We start from the raw sequence: 14440 nt of genomic DNA, 5'->3' as shown, positions 1-14440 counted from the left end.
TATTTATTTATTTATTTATTTATTTATTTATTTTTTGGACTCATAAATTACCAAGGCAAGCTGCTACTTCTTTAGGGAAGAAAGGGATAAGAAAAGGAGAATGATGACCAACCACAAGGTATCTTCAGGACCTAAAAAGAATTTCAGGGGAAAAAAGGAAAAAAGAAAATCTTTCCCTCAGGATAGACACTGGTATACCCAAAGAAGCTAGAGAGCGGATATTATCTAGGATATCTGTAGTATAGGTAAACCTGCAAAAACATTGTTTCAAAAACAACTAAATATAGACAGTTACCAGGCAATTGTTAATACCAAGATGTTATTAGAGAACATTCCTCTTGTAGAGGCACTCAAAGAGTTGTCTTTCTGGGTTCATTCCTGTGGTATCAAAAATGCAGCCAAGCTCTGCTTACTAGAAATGCTGTATTCCAACATCCAAATAAACAAGGAAAGAGTAGAGATGACCAATATGTTGTGACAATCAAAGAAAACGGGGGAGTTATGTGCACTGAGAAACCCTTGAGCTACAGAAAAGAATCATAACTTTATTTGAAACTTGGGCTACTATCTTTTCCTTCAAGCCATACATTAAAGGAATATAATGGCTCCCACTATCTGCCGAAGAGAAACCACTAAGAGACCAATATAACAAAGAGGAAGAACACAGCATTTTCTAAGTAGACTGCACTAAGAAGAAAGTTAGAAAGCATTTTCAGTATAGTATCAAAAAGTCTTTAAGAGTCAGTGTGGATGAAGCACTATTGACATTTGGGGTCATATAATTCTTTGTTGGGGGGCTTAGCTTACATACTATAGGAGGGTTAACAATTTCCTTGGCCTCTACATCTAGCACCCCTACCAACTGTAAAATGAAAAAATGTCTCCAGATACTGCAAAAAATGGAGGTGTTGGGGGAAAGTGCTCCAAAATGGTTTGTGTACAGAGTCACTACTGTTATGGATGAAAAGAAACAACAAACAGCTGCCTGGGATGATTTACTTTCTTGTGAACAAGTACTCTCCCACCACCCTATCTCCAAACCACTTGACTAACTTTTTTTTGATTCATAAACTACCAAGGCAAGCTGCTACTTCCTTAGGGAGGAAAGGGATAAGAAAAGGAGAATGTTAACCAAGTGCAAGGTATCTGTAGGATCTAAAAAGAATGTTAGGGGGGAAAAAGAACAGCTGGATTTATAGGGAAAATGATAATTTCAAGTTTTGGCTACGGCCCACTGTAGGGTACCACATGGAGACATCCAAAAGTTTGTTGGAAATATGGGCCTGGAACCAAGAAAAGTGATATTAACTAGAGAAATACATCAGAAAAGCATAAGCTATATTAACATCTCTGCTAAAGACTTCAGCAATTCTTAGCCAAAATAAAGTCCTCTTAAGAGATGGTGATTATTACCCTACACAAGTTCTACCTACTGCCTAATTAAACAAGAGCCCCTTGATGGATTTAGTCTACTGTAGGGTAATGAACTCAGGCACAGTTTTTACCTTCATCTGGACCAACCTGCCATATGTTAAAGTCTTCAGAGTAAACTCTCACATATCTTTACTAATTGATACACTGCGATAATTTTCCCATTTGGCATATGCTTCCCTGTTTTGACTTTTTGTTCCCAAGTTCATTGTTCCATATTCTATCTGTTCTGAATAGATATATGTTCTCTTCTGCTGCAAATACATAATTAGTAAAAGCAGATGCAATTCTCAACACTAAGAATTACATGCAAGTGAGTTTTTCCAACATTATCATTAAGGAAATATTGTACTAGATGGCTCAGAGACGCTATAAACAGGTATTTTCTAGCTTCAACAGAAACCTCTAACAGTTTAGAATACACTCAGTTCAAGAATGCATTTTCCTGACTGTTTTTGGTTGAAAAAAAAAATTAACTTAAATGTAATTTTCCCAAAAATTAGATACAGGGCCCTCCCTGGTGGTGCAGTGGTTAAAGCACAGAACTAGGAAGCTAAAGCCATTTCAGCATGAGTTCCATCCCCACCCCAGAGGTGACCCACATGGCACTACAGACCTCTCCTGACCTACCCGCTGCTCCCCTCAGCAGCGTACTTTGTCAGTCTGCCTGTTCTACTCCCTACTCTGTCTTGGGTGAATCCTCTCACCATCCCCACACCTCTGGCCTGTACCCCAATTCTGTATGCATAAATAAATAAATCTTTTTTTAAAAAAATTAGATACAGTCCTACATATGCATAAGCTCACTTGTTAAAACCTATCAACATGTTTTATGAAAAATTACATTTCAAGTATAATATCAGTGAGGAAATAATTTTTTTAATTTAAGACATAATTTGATTAGTAAAATAAAGTAGAATAAAGATGAATAGGAATACTTTGCATATAATATACTTAGGCTTTTTCCTAGTGTAATACCTTCTACTGAGTGATCTTTAATTTTTTTAACCAGTTTAAAAAATTTTTAATAAGTAAAGGTAAGTGAGGATAATCATTTAAAATAGTGATTACATCACAGAATTTTCTTCTACAACTTACCTCCACTGTTATATCATACCAACCACTGGCATAAAATCAGTAAGGACAAGTATAAATAAAGGACAATAATATTTCCTTTTTTACAGGATAAAATATTAAAGGAAGAACACAAATCCATATACACACCAAAGAGAAAATTAAGTTCAGCGTTTTTCTGACTATGAACTAAATATTCACTAACAAAGTTTTTAGGACTCACTATTGTTCATATAATTCTTATTTAAAACAAAGAGGTATCATTACATTCAAATATTAATAACAGTTCCTTTTCTATTTATGTTCCTTAGGCTAAACTTCCAAAGTCAGATGATTTGTGCTGAAAAAAAAAAAATGACTATGACTATACACAGTCCTAGTCTTCCCCACAGAAAGGAAATGTAAATGGTACCCAATTTAATATACATTCTCTGAACACACCACCTAAAATTACAATACAGCTAAACAAGGAAGAGATAAAAAGTTGGAAAATTTAAAAATGGCATTTTCTTACCAATATGTTGCTGTAGCACCGAAGAGGAGTTTGAGGCACGAACAGAGAGCATCTTTTCAACATTTAGAGGAAGTCTCCTCCAATTAGTAAACTCCAATGTGAAGACAAGGATGTCATCACTGACTAAGTCAATCCTAAAATTAGTGAGATGTTAACACACCATTAGACACAAATATGTAAGTGTTGACCCTGGAAACAAACACCACATATCTACTCTTACAACATCTTAATGTAAAGACAGAAATCTGGAAACCAGAAAATATTAATGCAACGAGTAAAGTTCAGTGTATATAAATACTCATCAATGGTTCCTATAAGAAACCAATTAACTGTGTGTAGTTGTCTAAAAGATAACAAAAGGAATCTCTACTCTTGTACAGAGAAGGAAGATTCCTTGCAATTCCCCAGTAGCAGTGGTAAGCAAAACCAATGTCAGCAGTAGATTGGCCACTATCTCCTCTCAACTAGCCCACCTTGCCAAATCCTGACTGGCTATCCTCACAGACACATACCTGATAGTTCTGAAAGGGTAAACTCCAAACACCAAAAGATAGCACTAAACTGGGGGATAGTTTGTTTCCGCCTAACTCCCACAGACATACAGCTCTAAAGAATACACTAGAGTAGCCATGCCTTTTAAGAACTAAAACAAGGTGTCCAAGACAGTTTTCCCTCTAATTTTTCAATATCATGTCAGATTTCCCAGCATCCAAAGAAGACTTTCCCTAGTTTTATAAAAACTTGAATCCTAAATGAAAGAGCATTAGTCCACAAAAAGTTCTGATTTCCAGTACAACCTCTATACTTCAACCTAAATTCTGGAATCCCTTGACTCTGGTCTCTAAAATGAGAATAACATTTAACCTATCTATTTCAGTGAACTATCTGTGAAAATAATATGAGATAATAAGCTAAGTATACTTTTAAACCTATAAAGTGATATATAATTATTTGAAATTGCCAAAATTAGCTATCTAATAGATCCCATAACACTGTACACATGAAATATAGTCAAAGTTTAGAGAGAATTCTAAGATCTAACAAGATTACCCATCCTGTATTCAGAGACTCCCTCCTATCATCACATTATTTGAAGAAAAATGAAATGATTAGGGTGTTTGATAATTACTTCAAAAATAGACAATCATTTCAAGATTGTTTTTCTGAAGACATTCTTAAGCAAGAACTAAAAAAGAAATAAACAGAAGGAAAGGAAAGAAACTAAATTTAACCCTATACCAGTCATCTCAAAGACAATTTCAAAGTATCATTGAATGGCAGATTAAAGAGCATGAAAATTACTTCCCAAACTCTTACTTCTAGAATATGCAAATATGTATGAAGAAGAACTGTAAGTGTAGTACAAACAGCTTTGGAAAACATTTTCCTTCTAGGGAAGCTCTCAGTGAAATCATAACTTATCAGGAAATAGGAGTAAGTAAAATGATAAAAAAAATTCAAAGGCAATCTACTTGACTTTCTAGGAGCCCCACATGAAAGGTTATTTGGTTTTTACTTCTTTCTTAATGGTTTCATTTTTCTCCTTTAAGTCTTACTATAACCAAACATACAGTCATTTTTATGCAGTTATCTAAACATACACACAAGAAACAAATCTGTTTACACAATTCTAGTTAATATAATGGTGAGTTTATTGTACCAATGCTGATAATGCCCCTAAAAAATGTATTGCTACTGTACTACATCAGCCATTACATTGTACAAAGCAATTGTACAATCAAACAAGTGACAGTTAATCAACTAAATGCAGAGATGACATTTACTTTCTATTATTTGCCGATTACATTGGGGGTGAGGCTAGACTTGCATTTAAACTTGAAAAAATATTTCAACTTTGTAGATTAAATTGTGACAGGCAATTATTCAGCCAGATACATTTTTAAAACTGTTTAAGACAAGCAATACCTAGGAAAGATATTTATAATTTACATGACTAAGATTAAGCATCAGACTTGCATGTGATATAAATAAGATATAAGCAAAATCCACTTTAACAACGTATTAGAATTTTTATAGGAGATTTTTCTTATAACGGCTCTCTGAATGTAAACTTGATCAAAGAAAGCAAAATATTTATCATATTCAGCACTCACACTGTTGTTATTCATTCAATAAAAGACTGGTGCACAAAAATTTGACCATGTTAATAAGCATTTTCACTGCTGTAGTGAAATTTTCCATTGTAATTTTTCTAATGAATATAAAGTGACTAAGTTACTCCTTCAGAGAGACAGTCTCAATTCAGTTAGCTCAAAGCTTACAGTTTACTTGAAAAATTATTTATAACTTACTGTTTCTTATCTCCTTCCTATCCTAACACATCCAGAAAATATAGCACATACCCAATGACTCATTACCACAAAAATTCTCAAATGGACTATTCACATGAGGAAAGGGAAGCATATATTTTACCCAGTTTTCTAGCAGAATAAAGCTAAAAATTCCCTCTACTTCCATCAGCACATGAAGTGTGTTGAGAAGGAAAAGAAGTGGCAATGTTTAACTTTTTATTTTTTTCTGCAGAAGTTCTTCCTAATTTGAGAGTAAGAAGGGGCAAGATCACCAAGTTAGGCAACTACCAAATCCCTGTGGATATACAGGGTTAAGGCAACATAGCTCAGTAGGTAAAAACACAAACTGGAGTCACAATACAGTCTCACTAATACTAGTCCCCCTACGGAAATGTTCCCCTCAAGCCCATCATCAGAATCAGAAGACAACTATCCTTCCCCCCCCAACACAGGAAATTCAAGAAACTGAAGAAAGTTACACAGAATGTTCACTAAAAAGGTACAAGGTCCACAATGGTAGGACTTCTTACCAAGTACTGCAGAGTATATTCACTGGGTCAAATCCAGCAAGCAAAAGAGATGGTAACCATTCTTTGTATTTTGTCTGTGCTTTAACTGCATGATTTATAAACTCAGACATATGGTTCCACGATGCCAGCGGGCAACCTTTCTTCAAAAAGTAGCGAAATACTGTAAACTTCTCATACTTTAGGCAGTACGCCAGATGAAGTTCATTTAGTTGGGCGCCGTATTTCAAAAGAATATTCACAATTCCAAAGAATTCACAGCTCCACCACGAAAAAAATTAATAAGTTAGACTTTTATATAAAACATAATTTCTTACAAATCGTTACTAGTACCTACAGCTGCAGTAAATGTAGTAATAGATGGTTTTTACCAAAGTACACAAAATCATTAATTCAAAAGGACACCTGCAGCACTATTCACAATAGGTAAGATACAGAAACAATCAAAACAGATGACTGGGTCAAGAAGATGTGCTATGTATACACAAGAGAATACTATTCAATCAAAAAGATAAACTCATGCCATCTGTAGCAACATAGATGGAGCTGGAAGGGATTATGCTTAGTGAAGTAAGTTAAGGAAAAGAAAAATATTGGATGGTTTTTACTTGTAGGAGGAACATAGGGGAACCAAACAGGGAACTAGCGGGGAAAAAGTGATAAAACTAACTAGAGGCAAACTATTTTTTTTTTAAAAGGACAAAAATAGAGGCAAACTAAACATTCAGCAGGAGAAAGGGACAAAAAGGCATCAAGATGGATCAGAAAGAGCATAACAGACTACGGTGAGGGTTCACAAGTGACCCACACCTGTCTGTGGTGGTGGGAATTTGATGGGGACTACTCGTAAGAGGAAAAATCAAACACTGTACAAAAATAAACAATGATGTAAAATATGTATATAAATAAGTATATTAAGAGGAATTTTTTAAATAAAAGAACAGCAATGTCTATGTGGACAACTTATTCCATTGTTGGATGGACCATAGATATTACTCAATATGGCTTTTTTTCCCCCACACAGCCACATTATTACTCAGGTAAAATCTTAGTATTATAAACAAGTATTAGGCAGCAACTAATGAAGCACCAATATTTTTTCATTTAATCTACTCCACAAAGTCATGACAGACTAGCAAAATAAATATTTGGAAGACTTAAAAGACACTGACTCACGTAAATGCTATACATTAAAAATACATTAAAAACATAACTGCAGCAACAAAACTAAAGTTTAATTTTTAAACTGACAGCACGTCTTCTAAAAATAAATTTCAAATGGTATGTACCTGATACATAGTCAAAATTTTACTTAATAAAGCAATTTTTAATTCCCCCTAGTTTTATTGTGGTATAACTGACAAATAAAATAGTAAGTTACTTAAAGTGTCCAACCTGATGACTTGCTATACATACACAGTTAGTTAATTAACACATCCATCACCTCACATTTTTTTTTCCTTATTTTTTTGGTGAGAGCATGTAAGCATTAACTTAGCAAATTTCAAATATTTAATACAGTGTATTAACTGTAGTCATCATGCTGTATGTTAGGTCCCTACATCATACTCATCATGCAACTGACAGTTTGTCTTCAATCTTGCCACGGGTATCAGAAGATTCCTTCATTTACTTTAATGCACTGAAAGTATACCTTAAAATAGCTGCACTCTAGAAACAGAATCCAGATCCAAAGAGGGAAGGAAATAAACGTGAAAATATTGACACAATTTTATTATTCTTTGTGTATCCCAAGGTATACCAAGGAGTTTTCTGTTGTCTGGAATTTTTGTATTTAAATTAGCAATGTAGCCCTGCTCATTACAAAAAAGAAAGGTATTGCTATATGGAATGTTTTTCACTTCAACAAACAAAAATAATTTTCACTTAAAAATATATCTACAAAAAAAAAAAAATATATATATATCTACATATAGCAGAAAAGAAAAAAAGAATATACATACTCCTTTTGGAAAGCCATACACATGGGAGAACTGAAACCAAAGACAAGACATGTTTGTGCATCTGGGCTGTAGCCACACTGGAGTAACATCTCCAGGCATTCTTCATGTCCCCCAAACACTGCTGAGTACACAGGGCTCACTTTGTCTGGTCCAGTATCACAGACCCGGTTAGTAAGTGGTATCAACAAATCCAAGATTCTGCAAATGCACAAGTTACAGCACATGAGTATAACATCTTTATAACCACATATAGATTTTTTTTTAGGCTTTATATTTTTATTCATTTATTTTTACAAGAACTGGGGTTCATGCCAGCGGTGCAGGAGGTCAGAGGATTCATCAGAGTCAGAGCGGGGAGCAGAACAGATGGATAAACTAAAATATACTGCTGAGGGAAGCAGTGGGCAAGACAGGAGAAGTCTGCCACGTCATGTGGGTCAGCGCAATGGAGGAGAATGGAACTCATGTGGCAATGGCTAGCAGGAGCTCTATACAACCTGCGAAGCCCTGCAACATATTTTAAGAACCATCTACTCATTAATTTAAAGAAAATTTTCTGTATTCCTTGTACATTTTTTTTTTAGCAAAAAAAGTATTTTGCTAATATAAGGGATATACTTAATGTCTCCTGAGTGTAAATGTTTTTAATTTTTCTAAGGGTTGGAAAAATTATACTCAACACACAAATATCTTACAACAAAGATTTTTTATGAAATAGCAGTAAAATACCATTCCACCTAGTGGCATACTGACCAAATTGCAGAATGTTTTCTATTACATAATAAAATAATGACCATCTCACTATTTTTAATTAAAATATTTCACTTTTAGGAAAAGATGAACAGCTGGGGCAACATCAAATTATAAAGTCATTAACCAAAACAAAGAGATAACCTACTGATTGTGAGAAAATTTTTTGCACACAATATTACTCATGAGGGTCTGATCACAAAGATCTACAAAGGGGTGACTAGACTCAACAAAAACAAAATAAACAATCCAGTCAAAAGTGGGCCTAAGAACTAAAAAGACAATTCTTCAATGAGGAAATGCAAATGGCCAACAGGTATATGGAAAAGATGTTCAATATCACTTGTAATCAGGGAAATGCAAACCAAAACCACAATGAGATACCACCTCACACCAATGAGAATGGCACATATTTAAAAAATATATATACAGAAGACAACACTCTGAGAAGGCCCATAAGGTTATTCTCTCCCTAGTCACAATGCCTCACACTAGGAAGGTGCAAGACTAAGAAGAGCTAGGGATAGCATGGGTGGCGTGGAGGGGATATAAGGGAGGGGGGGACATGAGAGGTAAATCTTGTCACCTAGCAGAATGCTAATGAAGGAAATGCCAAGATTTTGCCTGGAGGTGAAAGGTCTGGCCCAGAAAATTTATTCCTTATTAAGCCCTTTATTCATGAGACCATTTTAATTTTCTGTTTTTATCACTTACTTTGTATGGCCCATTTGTGCAGCTGCATGAATAGGTAACTGCCAGTAGTCCTCATTACAGTAAAGATTAGGGTCTGCCCCACTGGACAGCAAAAGCTCCACACATTCTGTATGGCCCTCTTGAGCAGCAATGAACAAGGGAGTAGCTTTGTCCAAAGCTTGACAATTGACATTTGCACCTAATAAAAAATAAAACATTAAAGAAAAAAATCTTCATTTATGCAAATACATACATACACACATACATTTAATATAAATTTCAAAGTAACTGCCATAAATGAGTTTCATAACACAGTATTTCCCCCTCAGTGGATATTGCTGTGTAAACAATGATTTTTCCTAACTACTGAGTACCATTTATTTTTATTTTCATCCAAGTAAGAAAACAAGTGATGAATATTTCATAATTCATTTTTAAGCTAAAACAAAAATCTTACTCAATGAAGGATTCATTTCATTCCAATTCCTCCTCAGCAAGCACTACGTGGGTACAAAATGTTAAAAATACTAACCTGTGAGACTTTACTAATGTCACTAAATGATTCACACTAAGATTTGTGAAAACAACTTCAGGTAGGTATGACATATATAAGAGCTAGTCTTCAAGCTAACATTAAGAACATACTTTCTTACATCCCTTTTCATCATGACCACTGCATGACAGAGCTTACAATAAAAAATAAAACATCTATTTAAATAGGTTCCTGAGTTGGTTTTTAAAAAGCATAAATCTAACATGTTTAGGCAGCCATATATAAAGATTTGAAACATTGAAAATAACCTCAAATTTTGGAAGGTACTAAAAATAGCAGACTTCCATAAAATTTCTCACTGACAAATAATATGTTAAATATTTAACACATTTAGGGCCTTGCCTGGTGGCACAATGGGTTAAGGCACAGCACTATGAGACTATGAGGCTGCTGCAGTAACTGCAGCACAAGGTCAATCCCCAGCAGGGGAGGTGACCTACATAGTGTGGCAGACCTCTCCTGACCCACCCGCTGCACCCCTCAGCAGTGTATTTCAGTACATCTGCCTGTTCTGCTCCCCACTCTGTCTCTAGTGAGTCCTCTCAACCGCCACACATTTGGCCTTTATCCCAGTTCTGATTGTATAAATAAAAAAAATTTTTTTTAATCCTTAAAAAGAAATATTTGACACATTTAAATAGATGTTCCATTAAGTGCATATTTTATAAAACAAAGTTCCATGACGTGTCAACACTATGCAGAATACAAATGGTTAAAGAGTTTATGGAATATTCAGAAATTTTAACTTGATATTCAACATATGCAGACAAGCAGCATCTTCTTGATTTATACAAGATAGATGCTTCACCTACTGTTGATCTCAGAAAAAACACTAAGAAAGAAATATACTTAACTTAGTGATTTTAGCAATGTTTAATTTTGACAATTTCGAAATATCAAGCAGAGTAAGGAACCAATCTGTAAGATTACATGTTGAGAAATCAGGAAAATGAAAGATAATTCAATGACAGAACAGTCACTTTAAAAAAAAAAAAAAAAGACAGAGGTCCTCCTTGGTGGTGAAGCGGGGTAGAGCACAACACTGCACGCTAGCTGCAGCTGCTTCAGTCAAAGTTTGATCCCCGATCCAGAGGTGACCCTCATGTTGAGGCAGATGTCTCCTGGTCTGCCTGCTGCTCCCCTCAGCAGTGTACTTCATTGATGTTTCTGTTCTACTTAGTATCTGGTGAAGCTTTTCACCGCCCCTGCACCTCTGGCCTGTACCCCAGTTCTGTATGCATAAGTAAATAAATGTTTTTTAAAAAATTTTTAAGGGCCCTCCCTGGTGGCGCAGCAGGTTAAAGCACAGTACTGAGAAGCTAAAGCCACTTCCACATGAGTTCGATTCCCGCCTGCCCCGGAGGTGACCACATGGTGTGGCAGACCTCCCCTGACCAACCCGCTGCTCCCCTCAGCAGTGTACTTCGTAGATCTGCCTGTTCTGCTCCCCACTCTGTCTCTGGTGAAGCCTCTCGCCACCCCTGAGCCTCTAACCTGTACCCCAGTTCTGTATGCACAAATAAATAAATCTTTTAAAAAATTTTTAAAAAGATAGATTGGTGAATTGTTAGCATATTTTAAAACAGATTTTGCTTGTTTGTTTACGGTACTCATGGACTTTCCAAGGATTGAAAGTTTTTAGCTTTAATAGTTTGTATAATGAATCAAGTCTTACAACCTTCAAAAAAAAAAGTCATTTTAGGAGTCAAAAACATAAGTTATATTATAAACAAAACTATACACCTTTTCAATTTTCTCTTTGTAACTATTCATAGAGGATAAAGGGGGGGAAAGAACTAAACAACTATTCATAGAGGATAAAGGGGGGAAAAGAGCTAAACAAAACAAAACAAGAGGTTAGTAGTCTAGAAGACCAGATGGGCATGAGGTAAATCAAATATAATTAAACTATTTTATTCTGAATGCTAATTATATATTCTAATATTATATATTCTAATATTAACTTATTGTGGAACTGGAATTAATAAAAAGACTCAGGATCAATGTTAGTTCACTTAAATGTTAAAAAAGAAAGAATTAGGACTGTCCTCAGCAATGTAGTAGAAGGAAGACAAGAAGTCAGAAGGTTTCAGTCCAAGACTACAGTTTGTGAGAAAATACTTTCTAGATCTTTGAAAAAGCATAGAAACACTCAGGGTCTGGGATTCTTGGTCAAAAACATACACATCCAAATAAATGACTTTGGCGATTAAACTCTGAGTTTAATAAATTCAAGGTAAGGATGCCTTAATTATTTAATTTTGTGTTTTATTTCTCACTTGAACTTGAGTTTTGCAAAGGTTTGTATGAAAGAAAAAAAAATACACATGCCTTGCTTAGCAAACAAACTTTGTTTAGTATAATTTATTAAGTCTAAATAATGTAGAAGATGCCTAAAAAGCCGAGTGTTGAAGTGTTAAATTTGCCTGTAAGCAAATATGGTGGCATTTCCTTTCTGCTTAACTATTCATGTTTCTTCAGGTAAGCAGGATGAATGCAAACACAGCGTTCAGAGGAATTTAAAAGTCATTACATAATAAATATTTGTGATCACAGAAATGACAGAGCAAGAATACCATGTCAACATTATCTTCCCTGGCAATGCTGAATCTGTACTGGTTGTCATGGAGAAATGTTTACCAGGTTTATGTTATTATTAACATAATAAATTATAACATATTTTGAATAAACCCATTTAAATAATCACACAACTGATTAAAACAGATAATTCAAAGACTTAATACACAAAATAATTACCTAACAAATTAATTAAACCTAAACTAGCCTTCTACCTTAGAGAGTTGGGCCTTCTCAGATCCCTATTAGAAAGAACAGCCCCATCACTCAACTTGTCAATAGCCTGGTTTAGTGATGGATCATTATATTCCTGCTCAGATAAATTAGTAGCTGGGCATTCTATTATGTTGGTAATAGACACTTAGTAAGCAAGCTTATAAATCAACTTGTTATATGTATTCTTGTTTCCCACTAACATACAACCATAAATTTCAAAACCTGATTTATATCTGGTCAAGAATTATTCTCCCTATGAAGTCACAAAGTTAAAACTCATCTTAACAGTAAGTTTACCTGATGAAATAAGAATGTTCAAGCTTTCAAGCTTGCCATACTCAGCAGCCACAAATAAAGGTGTGATTCCAAAGTCATCTTGGCATTCTTTATTGGCTCCTTTTTTAAGAAGCAATTTTATGATTTCAGCATTTTCCTAAAGCACAGATTCATTATTTAAATAAGAGAAAACAAAGAAAATAGATGCTATCTCTTTTCTTGTTTTGGACTTTATTTTTTAATCCATACTAAAGATAAATTTTCTTTGTAAGTATAGTTTAGGATGGGATGAAAATGTTAAATAACCAAGTTATTCTATACATTCATCGAGCCCATTAAATGTACATATGAAACACAAATTTCTAGGAATCCCAATCCATTTAAAAATCCTGCAAAATTAGTTTGTTAGTCTAAGGAGTGATGACAGCCTTTAAATATTCTTTAAATAAAATAAGTTATTGTTCATTATCAATTTAAATCCCAAATATCTGATGTCCTCTTAATATACTTAAAATTCATAATCCCTACAGTCCAAAACTGCTAGAACTACTAGAGCAGTTGGCTTATTCAGAATGATCATTAGCATTTAGACTGGCTTTTCTGTACTGCGCTAAACATCATAAATCACATGCAAGTAGGAAGCAAAAACTGTATAGAACTGTCATTTTAAAAGGGCAAAACACACAATTTACATGGAAATGAAATAATAAATTCAGAGGTTACCTGAAAAGCAGCCTGGTGCAAGGCATTCCATCCACACATAGAATGGGACCCATTAACATTTGCTCCACGTCGAAGCAACAGCCTTAATACATCTATCTGTCCATTTTCAACAGCTGCAAGACAGAAGTCAAAAAAATGACTTTCAGCAAAAAGGCATGCTTGTATGACTGGACACTTTGGTAATGTTTTCATCACTTATTCACCTCAGAACTCACAACGCTCTGATCATTCTTATCAAAGTTTCAAAACATTTATTTTGCAATTCCAAAACATTTATTACAACTGTTTTAGCCCAACCCAATTAACATACACATCCATTTTGTATAGAAAACAAAATTATCTTCAATTCAGTTTTAAAGATACAGAGGAAATGGAAGCAAGAGACTTATTTTCTCTGATAATGAGACAGTATGCTTCTATTTTGTTTAAAATGAAACTGGATAGGAGAGGGTTAGAATAAAAGTTCAGAAGAAACAGCATCAAACTGGACAGTCTCTAAAGTATTGGAAGATTTTCTACAATTATTATTTCATCACAAGTCACCAGCAGACAAACTGAAAGGGCAATATTGTAAGTGCTCTCACAATGTACCTTAATTTGTTTTTTTAACTATTGTAAATAATTATTAAAATGTTCTTGTATCAAGCAATGAAAGTATAGTAAAATCTTGCTTATTTCAAAAACAAAACAAAACAAAAAAAAAACAGGATTCCAGATAAACTTGAGTGTTGTTTAAAAAAAAAAATGTGTATTACTTATAGTATGAGGATTAATAATTCCCAAGTTGTTGCTACAAAAGATCCTCTGAAACAGTATTTTGTATTACTGCA

At 34.4% G+C, this 14440-nt stretch overlaps 1 protein-coding gene across 4 annotated transcripts in view; it reads right to left on the bottom strand.

Moving 5' to 3' along the window:
- The window catches only part of LOC105853159 (ankyrin repeat and SOCS box protein 3), a 102605-nt gene that overhangs the window by 9659 nt on the left and 78506 nt on the right, over nucleotides 1-14440 (bottom strand). For all 4 annotated transcript variants that reach the window (XM_004686203.2, XM_012727435.1, XM_012727433.1 and 1 more), the window contains exons 4-9: nucleotides 13611-13723; nucleotides 12909-13044; nucleotides 9287-9464; nucleotides 7823-8020; nucleotides 5862-6119; nucleotides 3020-3153 (exon numbers count right to left, since the gene is read on the bottom strand). In XM_004686203.2, coding sequence (XP_004686260.2) covers nucleotides 3020-3153; nucleotides 5862-6119; nucleotides 7823-8020; nucleotides 9287-9464; nucleotides 12909-13044; nucleotides 13611-13723 — 1017 coding nt within the window. The remainder of the gene's footprint in view (nucleotides 1-3019; nucleotides 3154-5861; nucleotides 6120-7822; nucleotides 8021-9286; nucleotides 9465-12908; nucleotides 13045-13610; nucleotides 13724-14440) is intronic.

Source organism: Condylura cristata, unplaced genomic scaffold (assembly GCF_000260355.1).
Source record: "Condylura cristata isolate star-nosed mole 26May11 unplaced genomic scaffold, ConCri1.0 scaffold00020, whole genome shotgun sequence".
NCBI classification, from domain to species: domain Eukaryota; kingdom Metazoa; phylum Chordata; class Mammalia; order Eulipotyphla; family Talpidae; genus Condylura; species Condylura cristata.
Note: the sequence above shows the minus strand (reverse complement) of the source record. Positions and strands in the feature narration are given on the sequence as shown.